Source organism: Phaethon aethereus (assembly GCF_964289735.1).
Source record: "Phaethon aethereus genome assembly, chromosome: 5".
Taxonomy (NCBI): domain Eukaryota; kingdom Metazoa; phylum Chordata; class Aves; order Phaethontiformes; family Phaethontidae; genus Phaethon; species Phaethon aethereus.
Window position 1 is genome coordinate 69,990,548 of NC_138579.1, and position 18,266 is coordinate 70,008,813.

The 18,266-nt window shown below is 51.5% G+C and overlaps 1 protein-coding gene across 1 annotated transcript; it reads right to left on the bottom strand.

The window, feature by feature from the left end:
- Positions 1 to 247: 247 nt before the first annotated feature.
- On the bottom strand, positions 248 to 18,266 carry LOC309405425 (guanine nucleotide exchange factor for Rab-3A-like; the record flags this gene model as incomplete). Its single annotated transcript, XM_082000195.1, is given in 13 exon segments — positions 248 to 536; positions 985 to 1,051; positions 1,886 to 1,985; positions 3,870 to 3,893; positions 4,772 to 4,884; positions 4,998 to 5,126; positions 6,390 to 6,509; positions 8,552 to 8,767; positions 9,400 to 9,477; positions 11,029 to 11,124; positions 11,632 to 11,866; positions 18,012 to 18,166; positions 18,168 to 18,266. Coding segments are annotated over 13 exon segments (1,515 nt in total). The 3' UTR covers positions 248 to 453.

Here is an 18,266-nt window from a genome sequence, read left to right on the forward strand (position 1 = left end):
ACGAGTGGAACAGTTGGCTGGACAGACAGCCAGCATCTGTCCTGAAAGACTTGCTTACAAAGAAGGTCCAGGACTCCCGCCTCGCACAGGGCTGGCCTTATATTATGCCAAAGCAGACTGCATATAAAAACAAAAGTTCTTTTAAAAAAATGGATATACACTGCATATAGGAAACTCCATAGAGGACTGTCTATAGACAGCCACCCCAGCGCAGCCAGGGCCAGCCCAGCTCTGAGGGGGTAGCTCAGCAGCTGCATTCCAGTCACAGTTGGAGAAGTGGGACAGCTGAAGGTAGAACTTGTGCTTCTTGCTCCTTGATCAGCTTCAGGCAGAGGGAGGGTGGGGAGGGAGTAAGGCCCACCGCAGGAGAGGCACTGCATTCATCTGTTTGGCAGACTGCATTTGACAAGCCATTCGTACAGGAGCAGGTTCCTTCCATGCTCAGGCCTCTGCTTACATCTCACTGGGATAAAACCCAAGTTTGGCCAGAGACATCTCCCTCCGGAGCCGCATGACCTCCCAGTACATCAGCTCCACTGCAAAGCAAAATGGGTGTGGGGAAGAGAAGGGTAAAAACCACACACACACACACAAAAAAAAAAAAAAAAAAAAAAATCAGTAAGCAAGGCACAGCTGGACACCACCTCATGTTATGCTGCTCTCTCAGTGCGGCCCAGCCAGGCTCATCCCCAAAGCGAGGGAAGAAGACATGCCGGAGGGTCCAGCAGGACAGGCCCATCAGGTCACCCCTTACCAGCTCCACCCCAAGGCAAAGCTCCCAACAAGCTGAAGAGCAAGGAATAGGTGCATCTATTCCTCCCACTCATGCCTGTCATTTGTCATTTAACTGTTTCATAAAAGACACAGGGAGTTCAGGGTACCCCAAGCTGGCCCCATTCCTGTCACACTGACTGGGACCTCTTAATTCCTCCCAATACCCCACAGAAGGCACCCCCACCACAGCCAGCTACCAACCCCTCTTACCATCCTGCCTCACCAAGCCCTGCTGGATATAGCGAATGTATGTGAAAAAGTTGCACACCGCTGTGATCTGAGGAAGAGAGGAGAAAAAAAAAAAATTCTGGTCATCTGCAATCCCATCCCAAGATATTACACTATCCATGAGACACTGCGGAAAAACTCCAATCTATTGCACATTTAAGACATAAGTAACCACTACTTTTAATGTGGCAGCAAAGTCCATGATCTCCCTGTTCACCGACTGAATGAAAATCTTTGGAGTTAAAGGTATGTGCAGAAAGCGTGTGAGCAGGGAGGTAAGGGTGTGACACATTAGAGTACTTTGGTGCAAGTGACAAAAGCTGGTCAACTTAAGTCCACAAAACCAACTTTTTGCCTCAGAAATAGTCACATGTTGCAGGATCAGCTCTTCTGATACGCAGCTCGGGAAAGAATAAACTTCTAAAATGCTCCATTGAATCTGAGCCCCAACAGCAACATTAACAAATCATTCACCTTCTCCCTTCCTTCCAAAGAAAGGACAGCTTGTTCTCATAACCATTTGAGTCACTGATCTGCTCTGGAACAGTAACAAGAGCCAGCATTTAGAGAAGAAAATTACTGTGTTTTACAAAGGAGAATTAAAAAATAGTAATAAAAGCAAAACAATCAAGTCCCTGTACTGAATCAAACCATGGAAAGCAAACACACTGAAGACAGGTTGCCTGAAGGAACGTAAGGCAGAGCACGAGGCAAGGCTGGAGACCTGTACCCTAGTCATCAGCCAAGAGCCACCTCAACTCCAGTAACAAATTCAAGCCCCACAGGTCTCTGTCAGTTTGAGGGCTGACCCATGAGCTCCTCCGTCTCACGGCTTGGAACAATTCTGGAGGGTTGAGGCACCCTGGGAAGGTGGAAGACTCACCCTGGCCCTGCAGGATGGTGAAATGTAGTAGTAATTCCCAGAATCTCCCAGCATGATGCGGTGCTTGCAGGTCCTGGGGAGGCCACTCAGAGCACACTTCCTGCAGAAAAAGAAAAAACACTTCAGCCTTTAGCAATCTAGTGGCACAGCAGAACACAGCAATTCAACAACCTCAAGACTATCCCCAAGAGATGGATGTGGGAGCTCAGAAGCCAGACGCTGTGTCAGTTCAGCAGGAAGGAGAAAAAAAACCTTGGCTGATATGAGCCTTTTGCTCCTTGAAAGATTCCATAAACGGCAAGTTTAGGAGTCCTTAGGCTAAATATCTGGAACCATGAATTATTCCATGCCCAAGCAAACCAAGGCTGTACTCCTTCCCTGGCAGACAGCCCAGGACAAAACCACAGAAAATATTACAGAGGTGAGGCTGGAGCAGAGTGTAACAGATGTCATCTGGTCTCTGCACATCTCCTCCATGTTCCAGACACGGCTTTTGCTGAAGGAGTTCTGCTCAGGTGTATCAGCTTTCCTGATGGGATAGAAAACATGCTGGCTGGAAACCAAACCTGGTCTCAAAACAGGTAAATCCAGCATTTGAGCAGTATTTGCTCATGATGAGAACTCAAAACAAGCCACACCGCAACCTTTATACTAGCCTCCTATTAATTAATTTGAGCCTGATTTGAAGCTACTATAGTTGAAGCTACATGGAATGACTTTGTACTGACTTCAGGGGGCTTTGGATAAAGCTTGCAGTTCCTAAAAAACAAGCCAATCCCTTCTTGTGCAGACAGGGAAGAAGCTTGGCTTCACAGCTGTAAGAAAATTTCAGACCAAGTGAAGAAAAAAAATAAAATAGTCTTTTCAAGACAGCTCATCTCCCAGGGAGACCACCAAAAGTTGTAACCAGCAAGGGTGCAGCATGTCACTGTCTTCATGCCATTTCCTTCTGTTATTTGCAAGACGAATGGTCCCCAGCACCAGCCAGTTGCCCTTCCTTCACCACCACCGAAAGCAGTCAAGCAGAATTTTCTGCTTTTTCATCACCACATTCCCCAGAGACTTAGTGCCTGCATGGTGGGAAGAGGGACATCATTCCCCAGCTGCAAAAAATTACTGTGCGGGCCATAGAAGACAATAACACATAGGAGCAGATGTTAAAGAGAGCTTCTGAGCATGTGTCTCCGCTTGCTTTCCACTGCTATTAAGGCAAATATTAGCCAAGAGTGGAAGCATGCACTGTTTAAGTGTTTGGACGCAACGAGAAGTAATCATTGCGCAAATATTAACACACCTGACAGGAATCAAATCCTCGGAAGGCACGGGATGACCGATACCTTTGTAAACAAGATACTTTTAAGAGGTCCTACATTTGAGTATCACAGTGCACTGGGGGTGGGGGGGAAGACCCCTGCTGGTCACTCTCAGCTTGGCTGATACCACATGGTGTAACCCCAGCTATCACAACTAGCTCAAAGTAACCTAAACCACAGCATTTGGACACCTGCCCTTCAGCACTCTACACATCCCAGGGCACTTTGCCAAACATGCCATCACGAAAGCCAGTTGTCCTCAGCACCTCCTGGCCAGCATTTTGCTCTGATGCCACTGGCTGTCACAGAGTGGCCAACTCAGTCCCTGCCTGTTTAGACTCTCTAACTGTTGCACTGACAGACAAGTAGGTCTGGTCAGTCCCAGCTTGGGCAGGGACCCCAGCTTTCTCCTTTCTAGTCCACAGCATGTCGAAAGTTGCCATAAAAATCAGTGGTTTGCATCTGGGAAGCAAAGAGGAACAAATTCCTTTTGGGTCCTTTATTGCCAATAGCAAGGTTCCTTATCATCCTGTCTGGGTGGAAATTAAAGAGTTAAAAAGTTAGCTTAGTTCAGCTCTAGCCTCAAATCTGCTAAATAGCACTAAGTTAGTAACTTGTTCATGGATTAGAGACCTTTGATCACTGACTAAAAAAATAAGTACTTCACTTACGTTACAATTTGTGACCAGAACCCACTGTGAAGACACACAAAAAACAAAACAAAAGGAAACTGATAAGAATAAACACAGGATGGGTTGTTCTTGGAACAGGCCTGACACATACTCATGGAACAATTTGCCTAGAGATGACAGAAAAAGCAGAAGAGAGTGGTAGGAAACCTGCAGGCAAGCAGCATTTGCTGTTACAGAAACACCTTCACTTAGAAAGTGCTCTGAAGGTAAAGGAGGGAAGAACAAAGAGAGAGTGCCCTGACTGAACTTAAATTCAATAGCTGGATAAAGTCTGCTATCTTCATCTGGAATATCATGCCACTCCTGCTGGTGCTCCCCTTCTTTGAGGCAATCTCAAGTTGTCACATCAGCCACAGTCACGCAAGGTCTGGAGCAGCCATAGCCCCAATTCTGATGGCAAGGTGACAGCATCAGGTGAGGAAGATGATATGCAGCAAGAGGACATCTCTTCTGACAGAGGCTCAAACCCACTTGGTGCACCAGCAAGGTCAGGAGTGCAAAGTGAGTTCAAACCTCACAAGATGCAAAAACATGAGATTGTGCAGCTCTAGGTTATGCACAAACACACCTTCAGAGAACATTAAACCTTAAAGGGGGGGAAAAAAACCCAAACCAAAACACCCTCTCCCACGCCAAGGGCACTAACACATCACTAGGTTATACTTCAAAACAGTCAACTCCCATCCATCCGCTGAGCTAATTCCTCTTCTCACATGAAGGGTTGAGCTGAGCTACCACTGGCCATAGGGTAGGAGAACACCCTGCTGAGCCCTTTGAACTGTTCAACTCAACTGACTGAGCAAGGCCTGGCCAAACTCCACCAGATCGTACAAAAAGACCAGTAGGAAGGAGGACAAGAGAGCATAAGCACGGTTCCTTACTTTGGCCCACTGCACTCTTCCGCTGACACCTTCACCACAGGCAGTGTCTGGGAAGCAACTGGCTCAATGGTGAGTGTATTCTGCTCCACAGCCACTCGCACCAGCTCCGACAGCTGCGGCAAAGAGAAATGAGTGCAGATATGAGCGTACAAACATCACCTCCATAAAGGTGCAGCTTTTGTGCTGCCAGACTGTGCAGTTTTCATCCTCCTTTTCCAGCACTCACCTCCTGCTTAGTGAAGTCCAGACAAGGTCCTACATCTTCTCGATAAATTCTGTCCAGGAAGGAACAGGATTTATCCAAAGTTGGAGATTCCTTCCAGGCCTGGAACTCAGCAAATAAAATGGAGTCGACCTGCAGCAAGTGTCCAAGAGGAGCAGGAAGAGGGAAGGTGGGTGAAGGGAGAGATACCATATCCAAAGGTATCTGTTACTATGCAGGTAACCTAACTATGAAACATCTGCTTTGGCATCTAGAAAGGCTCAGACGTCACAGAAGTGTCTGAGGGAAGCTGGCTTGCTCCAAGAATCCTTCATCTCCCACCCACCAGCAGTTCTGTGCCAGACTGACACAGCCATACTGGGCTTATTCTGCCAGAAATCTGCAGGCACCTCTGTGTCCCACCCTTCCTCCAGGACAGGGCAGCACCTCTGCTGCAGGAAAGCCACCACACAACCACCGAACAGTCCAAGTGCCCACTCAGCCGATGGCAGGAGTGACAAGAGCAACTGAATGGCAAAGCACAGTGGCAATGGCACCCAGGACACAGGAGGCAGCACCATTCTGTAAGGAAAGGACTGCTACAGAAGAGGATGCATTGGAAAAAGCTATTAATAAAAATCCATCAGCAGGGCTCCATTCCGCAAGCCCAAGTATGAGCTCACAGGGTATGCCAGCCCTTTAAACACCACTCCAAGCCCAGAACTCTGGTGTTTGAGGAGTTGCAGAAGTAATGGGAACACTGGGCAGCCACACATGCTTGCAGGAGCGAGCTGAGCATAGGAAAGGAGGTCTCTCAAAGGAAACTCAAAGAGTAGGAACAGCTTTCCCCATTCTAATGTCTGCTCGTTGCCTTTCACAGTGGGCCTGCAAGCATTATCACTGCTCAGCAGAAAAAGACCCAGGACAGAGCTTGCTCCCATCCCCTGAGCCAGCAGGAAGGTTGCTCCCTCCATCCCTGTCCAGCTAAAAATAATTCAGTCCTGGAGACTCTCTGGGACCTGACATTTAAAGCCCAGATGGACCATTAGCAGAACCACCAACCTGACTGACAGGGCATCTCCTTAAAAGGCCAGCAAATCCTGTTAAAGCTGCTGACAGAAAAAACAAACCTAAAGAAGCCCTGCTGAGCAACACAAAGAACATAAGTGAACAAAGCTGGGAAAGGTCTGGGTTCTAGCACACTCGCTCTATGCTATGCCAACTGCTCAGCCGATACCAGGAGACAGCTTCAGAGCCACAAGATGGAAAATCAAATTGAGAGGAAAAAAACACCAAACACAAAAAGTAAAACAAAACCAAAAAAAAGTTAGCTTAAAAGGAAGCTACAACTGAAAGGCTGGAAGTGTGAGAGGCAGATGGGTCCCACCCCTCCCCAGTGCTGTCCAGAAAGGTTACCTGCCGCAAGGATGAGGAAGCATCTGCCCCCAAGGCCTGCCAGCCTGGTTCATAGGTGATGTGGATAGCCTTCCCAGGGATGATACAAAGGAGCAGAGAGAGGAGAGCGGGTAACCCAGACTTTGAGGGCAGAGGAAGAGAGACAGACAGTGAAGGAAAAGGTTTAGAGACAAGCAAGAAAGGGAGGTAAAAAACATGAGACAAAATAGAAGATACAAAGAAAGGCTCAAGTCCTCCCTTCCAGGGAACTAAGCATGCTGCTCAAGGCGTCAAAAGGTGTGGCTTGTGGCCCCGTGACTTCAGCTTGAATTGCAAAAAGGGAACAGAAATTCTGTCATTTTTAGGCTCAATTCAAGATGGGACGTGGTTTTTTTTACATAGAACACCAACCACCAACTATCTGAATGCCAGGTTCCCTTTTATCACCTCTCACATAAGCTACTAAGGAATTTAGAGACGGAAATTAAGAAGTTAACAAAAACCACAACACCCCTGATATGTAAAATTATTAGTCACTTCAGAAGCTGTAACCCTGGGATTTTAAGCCCCAGGATATCTGCACCATATGGAAGTTACCTACACAAAGAAATGACAGGTCCAAATCTTTCACAAGCAAGTCACAAGACCTAGCATTTCTCTAAAGATCGTCCACGTGAGCTTTGCCGAGACTGAGCCAAGAACGGTAAAATGAACTACCCAGTAGGCAAAAGTTATCTCTGCTCAATGTAGGCAGAGGGCAACTTCTGCCGGGTCATCAGTGGTTAACCGAACTGGGCTCTCAGTCTGGAGCTCCTCTGTTCTGACTGGAGGAATGATTAGCATTGGGAAAGGTCAAAGGACCTTAAAAAGATTAAAACCTTCTTCTTCCTGGCCCTCAGAGCAGCTTCTAGCTGACTGCATTTGACTCCAGCTTCCAGCGTATCTGGACTGTTCCCTGCTTGACCAAGAGAAAACAGTGCATCAGGTCTTCACAATTACTGAACAGATTTTTTTCCCTTTGGCTTTCTTTCTGACACAGCCTTTGTTCCTCTCTGCCTGTGAGCAGAGTTAAAGATCTTCATCTCTGGTTGCTATTGGCGTCTCAGGACAATGGCTATAGCCAATGTTGCCTGAAGCATTTCATCCAAGCTCTAGCAACAAGAGCACTGCGCAGAAGCTGACAAGGCATATTAACCGAATCCACTGCCAAAAGCAGCCGTTACCAGTGCTGCCAGCACAGCCCTGTTTGGTGAGAGTATTAATTTCACAAGCAGCCCTTCCGCATACATTTTCACATAAGCCAAGTGACCAGGTCCCTTCAAGTTCCCTCAACAATTCTTCATGACAGAGGCCGCAGCTCTCAAAAAAATCACTAGGGAGATATATTCCCCCGCAACGTTCTCACTCATTCTCATTCTTCCTGACCAAGTACCATAAGCTGCCTCCTTTTTGCTCCCCAGGACAGCTGTGTACACATCTGGCTAGTGGAAAGTTCCCAGATGGAAAGGTCCTGCTAGCAGGAAGAAGCTTAACTTACACCCATGGCCACAGCAGGTGGGGGATCGCTGAAGGGAATTAAACAGGGTTTGTTTGAAAGATATTCACAAATGCTTTGTATGCTTCTCTGCACAGTTCCTTCCAGTGAGGAAGGAATTAGATTTAATTAATTAACTATATGCTCTGCAAAGAAGAACAGTGACATGCCCAAGAACACAGAACAAGTGACAGAGACTACAAGTTGATGGAGGTAGCCTGATCCCCAAGCCAAACTAGGCAGACAGAAGAAACAACAGCAAATCATGCCAGAAGCGGTAGTGCACTCAACCGCCAAGATGCGGCAAACAACTGACTTCTGCTCAGCAGCTCCTGACCTATCCACTCTCAGCAGGGATAACTCCTGGATCTGTCCATGCCCTCCAGGGATTCCTCAGCTGCTTCCTCTAGCAGTTGTCCTGATGCAGCCTTCAACATACTTCCCAGAAGAGGAAAACTCCACAACGGAAACCCTCTAGGGCCTGCCTCAGCACAAATTTAGGGAACTAGCCACATTACTGCACAAACAGCTTCTCCCAACACTGAAAGCACAGAGCTCTCCAGGAAGCTCAAGTCAGAAGCCACACAGCTCCCCAAGCACAGTGACAGCAGTGGCTCCAAGGCCAATGCAGTAAATGGCCCTCACCCACCTCTTTGCACTCATGACTGACTGGCTCTGGAGTCACATTCTGGCTGGTAGCTGAGACCATTGCACTGCTGGTGCTTTTGTTTCGCCCATGGCCCTTCCTGAAGACGGCTTTAGAAGGGCTCTGGAGCTGAGGGTGCAGGTCCCGGTTCGGAGAGGAAGGTGTGGATGTGATCACCAGTGTCTTCAGAGCTGTTACCTCTGCCTGTAGCATGTCGATCTGAGGAGACAAGGCAAGAGTCAACAGCAGCTTCAGCACCTGCTAAGCTTGAGCTTGCTGCACCCCACCAAACACTAAAGCCACAGGGAACCAGCTACAAGCCCAGTCATGAAGCCTTCTCCCCATTCTGCCAAATGCCCACCATCACCCAGAATTTTGAACAGGGCTAAAGAGCAGCTATTCGGGAACCCATCCCTCTGCTCCTCACTCTGAGCACATTTTGCCCCAGGCACATTTTAGACCCAATAACCCAGACGAAATTTCTCTCTTCTCAAGAAGGAACTAGTTGAGCAGCCCTGTGATGCAGCTTTGTCAGGGAATTCCAACTCCCCAGCTCCCTGCTCTTATCCATCCCCACATCTGTGGCAATTAAACAGCCTATCACTTCTTTGTGGTTCCCCGGTCATCCATTTCTCAAAGGGGAGCTGGATCAGCAGCGCACTTGCAAGGATGCCTTTCCCCCTCACACACTCAGTGTCTGCTGGAGAGGGCACAGAGCAAATGCAGCATCTCAGAGAGACCGAGCTGCGGGCACTTCACTCTCCTCCAGCCAACAAACGGCACCACGGCCAGGCTGGGCAGGGATGGCACCAACCCAGCACAGAGATCAAGTCAGAGAGTGCAATTCTCACCTTCCCTCGTGCCTCCCTCAGCTGTTTCTCTGACGCCGCCTGTTTAGTGTTTGCTTCTCTCACCATCTTGTGCGCTTCCTGGACCAGAGAGAATTTTAGTCTGCCTGCTGCAGCCCCAATTCATAAAGCCAGAAGGGCAGGCCAAAGCCCTGCCACATCACATACTCTGGGCAAACAAGCAGTGGGGACAGACATCACTGTCACTTCCGAGGGTTTTACTCTGTCAGCTGTGAAGAGCCTTCCCCCAGAATTTCCCAGAGAAGGCTCTCAGTGCCAGAGCCTGGAGGGCATCTCCCTTCTAGGGGTCTCGTTGGTTAAATTAAAGTGTTTAGCTGGCTGAGTCCAAGGTCATCTCTCTCACTGATACGAGCTGCTGTGAAGAAAGCTAGAAGCAAAGGCCTGCCCCTCCTTGCCCTGGAGAGTTGCTTTAAAGCCAAGGCTGTAACATTAGCACCCACCTGTACAGCAACTGTGTCTGCACCCAGTCCAGTACCTCTGTGGCTCTGACCTTGACTTAGACTCACTAGCTTGGCTTCTTGACTTGACCTCAGGCCTGCGTTGTCACTGCAGACTGGCCGATTGATCACTGGACTGTTTTCTGACCCCGATTGCTGCCTGTGGCACAGATCCTGATGCAGACTGGCTGCTCCGCATCTTGGCTCCTCACTGGTGAGGTCACAGCTCTTGCCTGACTTGTTATTGCACTTTGCTCCCACCTCCCCTGCAGAGCAGCCAGCCCTCGCGGTCTAGGCATGGCTGCAACACAGCAGGAGCTATAGCTCAGGTGGGGGCCGAATGGTAGAGGCTAGCTTAAAAGCATCTCCCACAGGAAGAGGGGAGGAATGTGAGTCCTAGCTGGGGCCTCCCCGCAGCACGGTCTGGAAGCAGTTTGTCCAAGGCCACCAAAGGAAGGGGACAGCCCTCAGCTACATTATCTCTAAGTTCACCCTGAGCACAGGCAGCCAAACCTCTGGGAGGAAGATGCTCTCTTGGCCCTTGCACTCAGCACCAGCCCGTGTTTCAAAGGCACAGATGGGGCCTGGCTTTCCTCACTGCCCAGTCAGATCCAGACATTAGAACTGCTGGTAAATGGGATTTTGCCAGGATAGAGCTTGGCAAGAATCACATTACAAAAAAAACACAACCAACAGGCCTTCTGAACGGAACACTCACTGGAGCAGAGCATATGAGGACATCCAGCTTGCTCCCACCCCAAGCAAAGGCAGACACAAGCCAGGGAATCATCTCTATTACACAGCAGCTGCTGTCCAGAATACAGAGCAGGCACAGGAGAGGGACAGGGAGCCATGCTTACATCCAGCTACAGGCAGTCCCACATCTGTTTTTCCTACCAGATGTACAGACCCATACTGTGCTCTTTATACCATCCCACAGTCGCTAGAAGGGAAAAGAAATGCATGCAAATATTCCCCAGGAGCAGCTACAAGGCCCTGCTCTGAGGGTGTGCCTGCAGCACTACCCAATTCTGCTTCTCCAAGTGGGAAAGAACAACAGGGGAAAGAAGGAAACTGTGGGAGGAGATGGCTGGAAGTTCAGGGAAAGCCTGTCTTAAAGGAGCTGGATGTAAGCTTAGCTTAAGAAATTATGGGAAAAGGAAGAGGGTGGTACCTCAAATAGGCTAGCTGTTAACTCCTCTAGTTCCTGCTCCAGTTGTTCTCTGACCTTTGACAATCTCTCACATTCTTTGTCCTTCAGCTTCAGCTCCTGTTGAGGAAATGGAGAGGGACGCATGAGCTCATAGCAGACACAAGTACTACCGATGCCTGCCTGCCCCTACCTGTCAATCACCACCTTTCCTCCCCACCATGGCACAGATCCCCGGCCCAAGACTCCTGTCGCTAAACTCTACCACGCTCCATGTCACCAAAGGCATCCCTCCACAAGCTGTAGCGGGCTTTTCAGGCTAGAATTGTTCATTTGCCATTAGCAAGGAGGCTCCACAGTAAGCACTGCCTGCCTCAAACTGCCTTCTGCAGCAGGTTTCCAGGACTAATTTGGATGTTGGCACAGGCTTTGGGTCAACCTAGCAACTGATGTCCTGCTCCAAAGCACTTTATGGCCACCTCAGCTCAATCTCTCTCTTCTGCCTGCTCCAGACTGCAGCACAGCCACATTCAGACCCTGCTCCCCTCAGCACCACCTCTAGGAAAACCCTCCCTGCTCAAATCTGTGCCGCCATCCTCAGATGTTCTCACAAACTCTGGGCCTTACCTTTTGTGCTTTGTGCAGCTCTTCCTTCAGGAATTCAGACCCTTTTTCACGGATCTCCACCGAAGAGCTGCGTAGACGTGACACATTGAGCTGCTCGGTGGACTGGGACTCATCCACACCTCCAGCATCCTGGCATCCAGTCTCCGGCTCCTCCTTGCTGCCTTTGGATGGCATTAGTGTCTTCCAGTGTCCCACAGCTGGTTGCTTCGGGCCGTCTTCCTCAAAACTGGCCTGGCTGTGGGGGAACCAGCACAGTGACATTTTCTATGAGGGCAGTTCACAGCCTTCCTCTAACACTCACAACCCCTCCACCTCCAGCCTCTCACAGGCACTGAAGTGAGGCAGGGAGGGCGATGGGGTATGAGGAGGCCAGGACTGGCTTAGAGGACCTGCTTTGTGTCCAGCAGCAGCACCAGTCCCTTTACCCTGCATGCAGGCACTGCCTCCCTATTGAAGTGCTTCACCCTTTGGGCATGGATTGCTTCCAGACCAGCAACAGAAGAGACGATGACAGTCTAACATAAAGACTTTGGGGGAAATCACCACTCTTATCCTGGGATCTTTGAGAATCACACCAAGTCTACTTTGAGATGCCCAGCCTGCACTCCATTTAAGAAGGGCCATTTTTTCAACGGTGAGTACTCCCTCACAGATAACTCTGGACACACAAAACTCAGCAGACAAAGCCATGCTGTTAGCAACTCCTGGTTTTACCCTTCTCAACCAGCATATCCCAGATACTATTAACTCAGGATAAAGCAGAACTAGACAGCTGCTCCAGGAATCCCATTCTCGCCTGCTTTCAGAGAAAAACAGCTCAAGGCAGCTGGCTTGTTTAGGACTCCAGTACACACCCAGTAGACCCAAGTTCAGAGACACTGCTTCCCCAACTGAAGGAGAGTAGCAAGAAAAAGCAAGTACAGCTCTCCCATTCCCTAGCAATATGCAGACCCTAATCCCCTCCACTGCAAACCCAGCCTTCCTCTCCCTCCTACCCCTGCTTCAGAGGGGAAGCATCTATTTTTAACCTACTGGTTTCCCACTGAAGTCCTCCATAGGGCTGTCTAAAACAGTGTATTTCCATTGAATGGGACAAAGCCCTATTTTTTCATTTCAGTGGCTGGCAAGTAGAGACGTACTAGAAAGAGGGAACCAGAAGAATCACCCAGGACACTGTTCCCCAGTGCTTTGTCAGCTGTCAACAGACTAACACAGGCCCTCAGGAAGAGGCTGATGAATTTAGTAGGTTTTGCAGCAGCTGGGGTCTTAGGAGTGGAAAACATAGGCTTGAGTGCCTGCATGATGGGGCATTGCAATCGAAGTGTTGCCTAGAGCGCATGCATCACTCCTTCTTCGTGCATTGAACTGTCCTCATGGGGTCACTTGCCATTTGAAGTCAGCGGGAGTGCAATCAACCCTTGCACACATGGAAGCTTTCTGTCATGTCCAGCCACTCAGCAGCACACACACACTGCACTACAGATGAGCCTGCTGCCAGTTATCCCTGGGTCACAAGCCTCAGTTGAGCTGTGGTGCTACCCTCTTCCATGCACAGCACCCATCCCTCCTCCCGCACACTCCTCCTGGCTACTGCTTCTTGCCCACTACCTTCTCCTGCAGAGAAGCTATCACCTTCTTCTGGTTAGGCTCACTTTCTTTTCTTCCCTTTTCCCAATCTCTGTATTCTTCTCTCCTGAATTTGCCCTACCAGCAAATTCAGTATCCCAGCCAGGCCACGCTCTTCCCCCTCGCTCGGGCTGCAGCCCCATACGGCACGACGGAGCACAGGCTGGGCTAATCTCCTCAGCCATGTGCAGCTCAAAAGAGCCCTGTTCTCCCTCATCTCACCCAAACACAAAAGGCAGTCAAACCATAAGGCCCAACTACTGACAGGCCTTTTTCTCCTAGGCTATGCCACCTGGCAACAACGTGGTGCTACCGCCTTTTCTATTGAAATTGCTCCCTTTCTGCCACCCACCCCCCCAAGCTGTCCAGAAGCAACAGTTGTCCAGAGTCATCTTCCAAAGAGGGAAAGAAGCAGCAGCAGCTACCAGTTAATTCAGCTCAGGTACCACAGGAAAGCATGTGGAAAAGCACACATGGAAAACTCTCTGAACCCTTGGAAGATGAAGAGCGCAGGATCATCCCTGCTGCCGTGCCATGCCAACTGGACAGCATTTTGACTACAGAACTGGGGGAGGGAGACATGCAGTTGGTATCACAGATTTTGCTGACCTCTCTGTTGAGCAAGAACAAGGGAAAGCACCAGAACGATGGCCACACAGCAGTGCTGAGAAGGTAGGAAAGGATAGAAACTAGTGTTCCATTGACTTCACCTGGCTTTACTGAACATTCACTGGGAAGATCTAGAAAAGAAGGCTCATCCTGGTGATACTACTAAATTTGGAAGTGTGAAAAATAAAAGGGTGTGTTGGGGAAAGGGCAAGAAAATAAAATGAGTTTTGGCCAGAGGAAAAAGGACAGACAGTTCCTCCAAGCAAAGATAATTCATATTCAGCATGCTGGGACTGCTTGATAAATAGCAATTTACACAAACGTGGAGGGATACGCCTGACTGAGTGAGCCAGGATCAACGGGAACTCCCAGACTGGGCTGGCATCTACAGTTTGAGGTGCAAGAGAGCACACAAGTGTGAACTACATGGTGTCCAGGGCATGCAGTGCCTGCTTCATTCGGTTAGGCTGCTCCATTGGCACATTTGGTTAATCAAAGGAAAGGCAGAACTGCACAGAAGAAATAAAATGGTTTAGAAGGATCATTTACCTAAACAGTGACATCACTAGCAGGATGAGGAGGTCTCCAAAGGCTAAGGAACTATCAAGCAAGAGAATGACCCAAGGAAGGTGGGGAAGTAATGAGACCAATTCATCCCAGAGATCAGGGGACGTTCTCTGCAATGGATTTGCCTTGGAGCAGGGAAAGAATGCCAGAGAGGTCTGTGCAACAGTTAAACCGTTTCCCAGGTGGCATAGTGGAAGCCCTCTCTGCTGTGAACTTTTGAGATTAGACAGGGTAAATTGCAGAGAACACATCTCTCCAGATTCTCCTGCATTAGAGAGGAGACACAGCAGAAGGACCCCAACCAACCAGTCCAAGCAGCTCAAGCTTCTGTGATCAGAATGAAAAAAAAAAAACAAAACACAAAAAACAACCAGAGCATAGAGGAAAAGCTAGATTCAAAACCGAGCAGCTAGTAAAAAAAAACAAAGCAGCAGCAAGGAAAAGGGACATTACAACAGTCCACTAAACTACCAAGACAGCCAACCTAACCCATATGTAAAAGGAAGAAAAAACCCAATGTTGTTTCTTCATGACTCGCAAGTTCTCAGATGAAAGTTGTTTGTCTTGGGAAGCAGGTATTCCAGCGTATTTCCACACGCTATGGAAGAAAACTGGAGAATGCGGAGGAATGAAACAGTCCCACCCACACTCCGTAATGCCAAAGGACCTAAAAACCCATCCTGAAAAATCATCCCCGCTTCTATGATGGAATAGCACATTCTCCATGCCGTGCAAATGGAATCCTCAAGAAAGCCTTGGCTATGCTGGCTTCTGCCCAGCCAAACACCCATCTCCAGTGTCCAGCTGGGGCTCTGAAGTACATCCCTGCAGAGACCAAAGGGCCAGCACAGGCACTGGCACTCTCTTGCTAACACTGGTCTGACTGGTGGCTGTCTGTCTCAGAAAAACAGATCATATCCTAAAGGTCCCACAGTGACACAAGAAATGCAAATTTACACCAAAAAAACCCAAACGAAAACCAACACCCCACAACCTTCTGAAGTTGGATTCTGTAGAAAAAGCAAAAAAATGTGCAGGATCCGCACTTTTTCCAGCGGGCCCCACGTTTCCTGCAGTGCTGATCTGACAGGATTATTTCCCCTACGAACAGCCTGCGGGTCTCTCCGGGTAAGGCTCTTGCCCTCAGGCTTGCAAAGGGGACCCGACTTTTCCATCCTGGTCCGGACAGACGCCTGACCGCTGCCGCGCCGACGGCCACGAAGCACCATCGGTCCCCAGCCCGCTCGCCGCCCCACCGGCTCTCAAAAGCTTTTGGCAAAGGATACGGTCCGTTCTGTTAGGGCGTAACGCACAATCCGGCTTTCTTATATCTGCCCCAGCAGACGGCAACCACCCGCTGCGTCCTCACGTCTGCGGGTCGCGGGTGGGCACGGCACCTCCGTGTTCTGTCTCCTTACCTGACTGCGGTACGGCTGCCCGCACGAACGCGCGCCTGAGGAGCCCTGCGCTCGGCTGCGAGGTAGCAACAACGAAACGAGCAACCCCGAGGGAAGCCCAAGGAGAAACCCAGGCCGGCTCGTCCCGCCGAGACGCCCTTGGCCCAGCACCCGCGGGCGGCGAGGCCCGGGGGCGGCCCGGCCCCCCGCCGGCTCCCGCCCCTGCCTGCTCGGGGGCTTGTGAGGGCAGGAGTAGGTCCCGGCGCCAGACCCCGGGGGCCCGCAGAGCCCGGCCGCCGCTTCTCCCCGCCACCGGCCAGGCCCCGCCGCTAACGGCTGCCCCGCCGCCCTCAGCCTCCCAGCCGGCGGGACCCAGCTCCCGGACCTACCCCCGCCGCATGCTGGGTCCCGCCGCCGCCGCCGTTGCTGCTGCTGCTGCTGCTCACGGCGGAGGCGGAGGAGCGCCCGCCGCAGCCATGCCCGGAGCCGGAGCCGGAGCCGTGCCCGGTGTGGCGGCTCCGCCTGAAGGACGCGCTCCCGCCGCCCGGGGCGGGGCGGGCCGGGGCCGGGTACCACGTGATCCCGGCGCGGCTCGCGCGGCAGGGGGCGCGCCTGCGCGCTGCCGCCCCGCCGCGTCCCGGGCGCTGCCACGCGTGTCGTGTGCCGCTGCCATGCCCCGCGGCGTGGAGCCAAACCCGGCCCCTTGGCGGCCTTGCGGCCGGCAGGCCTGTGCGGCAGCCCGGCGCTGGGAGGCCCGGGACCCCGGATCCGCTCCGGCGGGTGGTGCTGCGCTGCGGGCCGGGGCCCGCTGGCAGCTATAACGGTTTTATCAGCCCGCGGGGGTTTCGTGTTTCCCGTCGAGCCGCGGCTGCCTGACCTGGAAATCACGCCAGTCTCCCCTCAGCAATAAACCCAGGGCTGTTTCCAGACCCGTGATTCCACGGAGGGGTTCGCAAGCCCTGGTGGAAGGCCTGGGGGGAGAGACACGAGAAACCCCGGAATTGCTGTCAGCGCCCTGATTTGGGGCTCCCAACCCACCACGTCTGAGGTGTGCGCTGCTGGGCCGAGCGAAAAGCCTTCCCACCGAGCTGAGCTTGTGGAGAGACAACCCCTGGCACGGGGGAAGCGGTCGTACGCCGGCGGACGTTGCTAGGATTTGCAGCCTGCGTGGCCGGAGCGGCCCAGGGAGAAGGTGCGCGCCCCTGCTCCCCATAAACACATCGCCCCTCACCAGCCCTCAGGCTCCTGCCGAAACAGCTCTGTGGGCTCAGTGGGGAAGCCTGCGATGCAAAAAAGTGGTAATAGGAAGGTGAGAGGATGGGGAAGCGTGGCCGGGGGGAGGAATGACTGTGCTTGTTAGTGGTGGGCAACAGCGGGACCAGACCAGGATTTCTAAACTCGGCATTCAGGGACAGCACTGGGCTTTCCATGCCCTTACATGAGTGAGACAAGGCGGTCTCGTTACTGAGCTTTGAACTTTGGCTGCCGTGGCTCCGATTTTTAGCTAGCTCATCCTTGCACTCGCTGTCTCCGGGGGGCTGAGGCAGCAGGGCAGCTCTCCCAGCAGATGAGTGCAGTCATGTGGCAGCACAGATTTCCATCCTCTCTGCAAAGCAGTGGGAACACACCGTTCTCTGTCCACCCATTCTCCTCTGCCCTGCGTCACCACCTGCACCGAGGAGCCCCTTTTCCCAGGGCATCCTCATCCCCAAAGCTTTTCCCTCGCTTGCTCTGCTCTGCTAGCACAAGGGGGCAAAAAGGGTCAGCCCCAGGTAATTCCTGGGGCATTTGGAAATGACCGCTCCACAGCCCACCACTGGAATCAAGAGGAGCGACGGTTCTAGGAAGTTCACCCTCTCACTGGGGCATTACCTACAGGCAGAGAGAACTGCCACTCACAGCACTGCAGGGTTCCCACCTCCCCAGCAAGTGCTCCAGGGAGTGCACAGCACATCGTCGCTGTCCCTGGGGCATGTCTGCCCACTGGGAACGAAATAGGCAAAACGCTCCTGCTGTTGCCCTAGTCCCACAGTGGGTCCCACAACCACCTCTGGTTTGACAGCACTGCCATTTTGGTGACAGTGGGTCAACTGGACCAAAAACTGCCCCCGCCCTCACAGGCCACCCTCAGAGTATGTTTTCCAGATCAGTCCTTCCCCCACGTTTCCCATTGCGTCCTACCTTGCCATTGCCCTGGGCTTTCCTGCAGGCAGCAGAATCCCCTCCAAGCCTTCGCACACAGGGGCAGCCCCCGCCCTGGTCTCAGCTGCCCCATCCTCTGCCTCGCTGCGGGACACAATGCCGAAGGCAGGCAAGTTAGACGTGGTGATCCTTGTATCCATTGCAGAGTGTCGCTGTAGATACCACACGGGGAGCAATTCCCTGTCCCCGCTTCTCCTGGGTGTCTGTGTCATCTACAGCCCTGCCCTGCCTCAT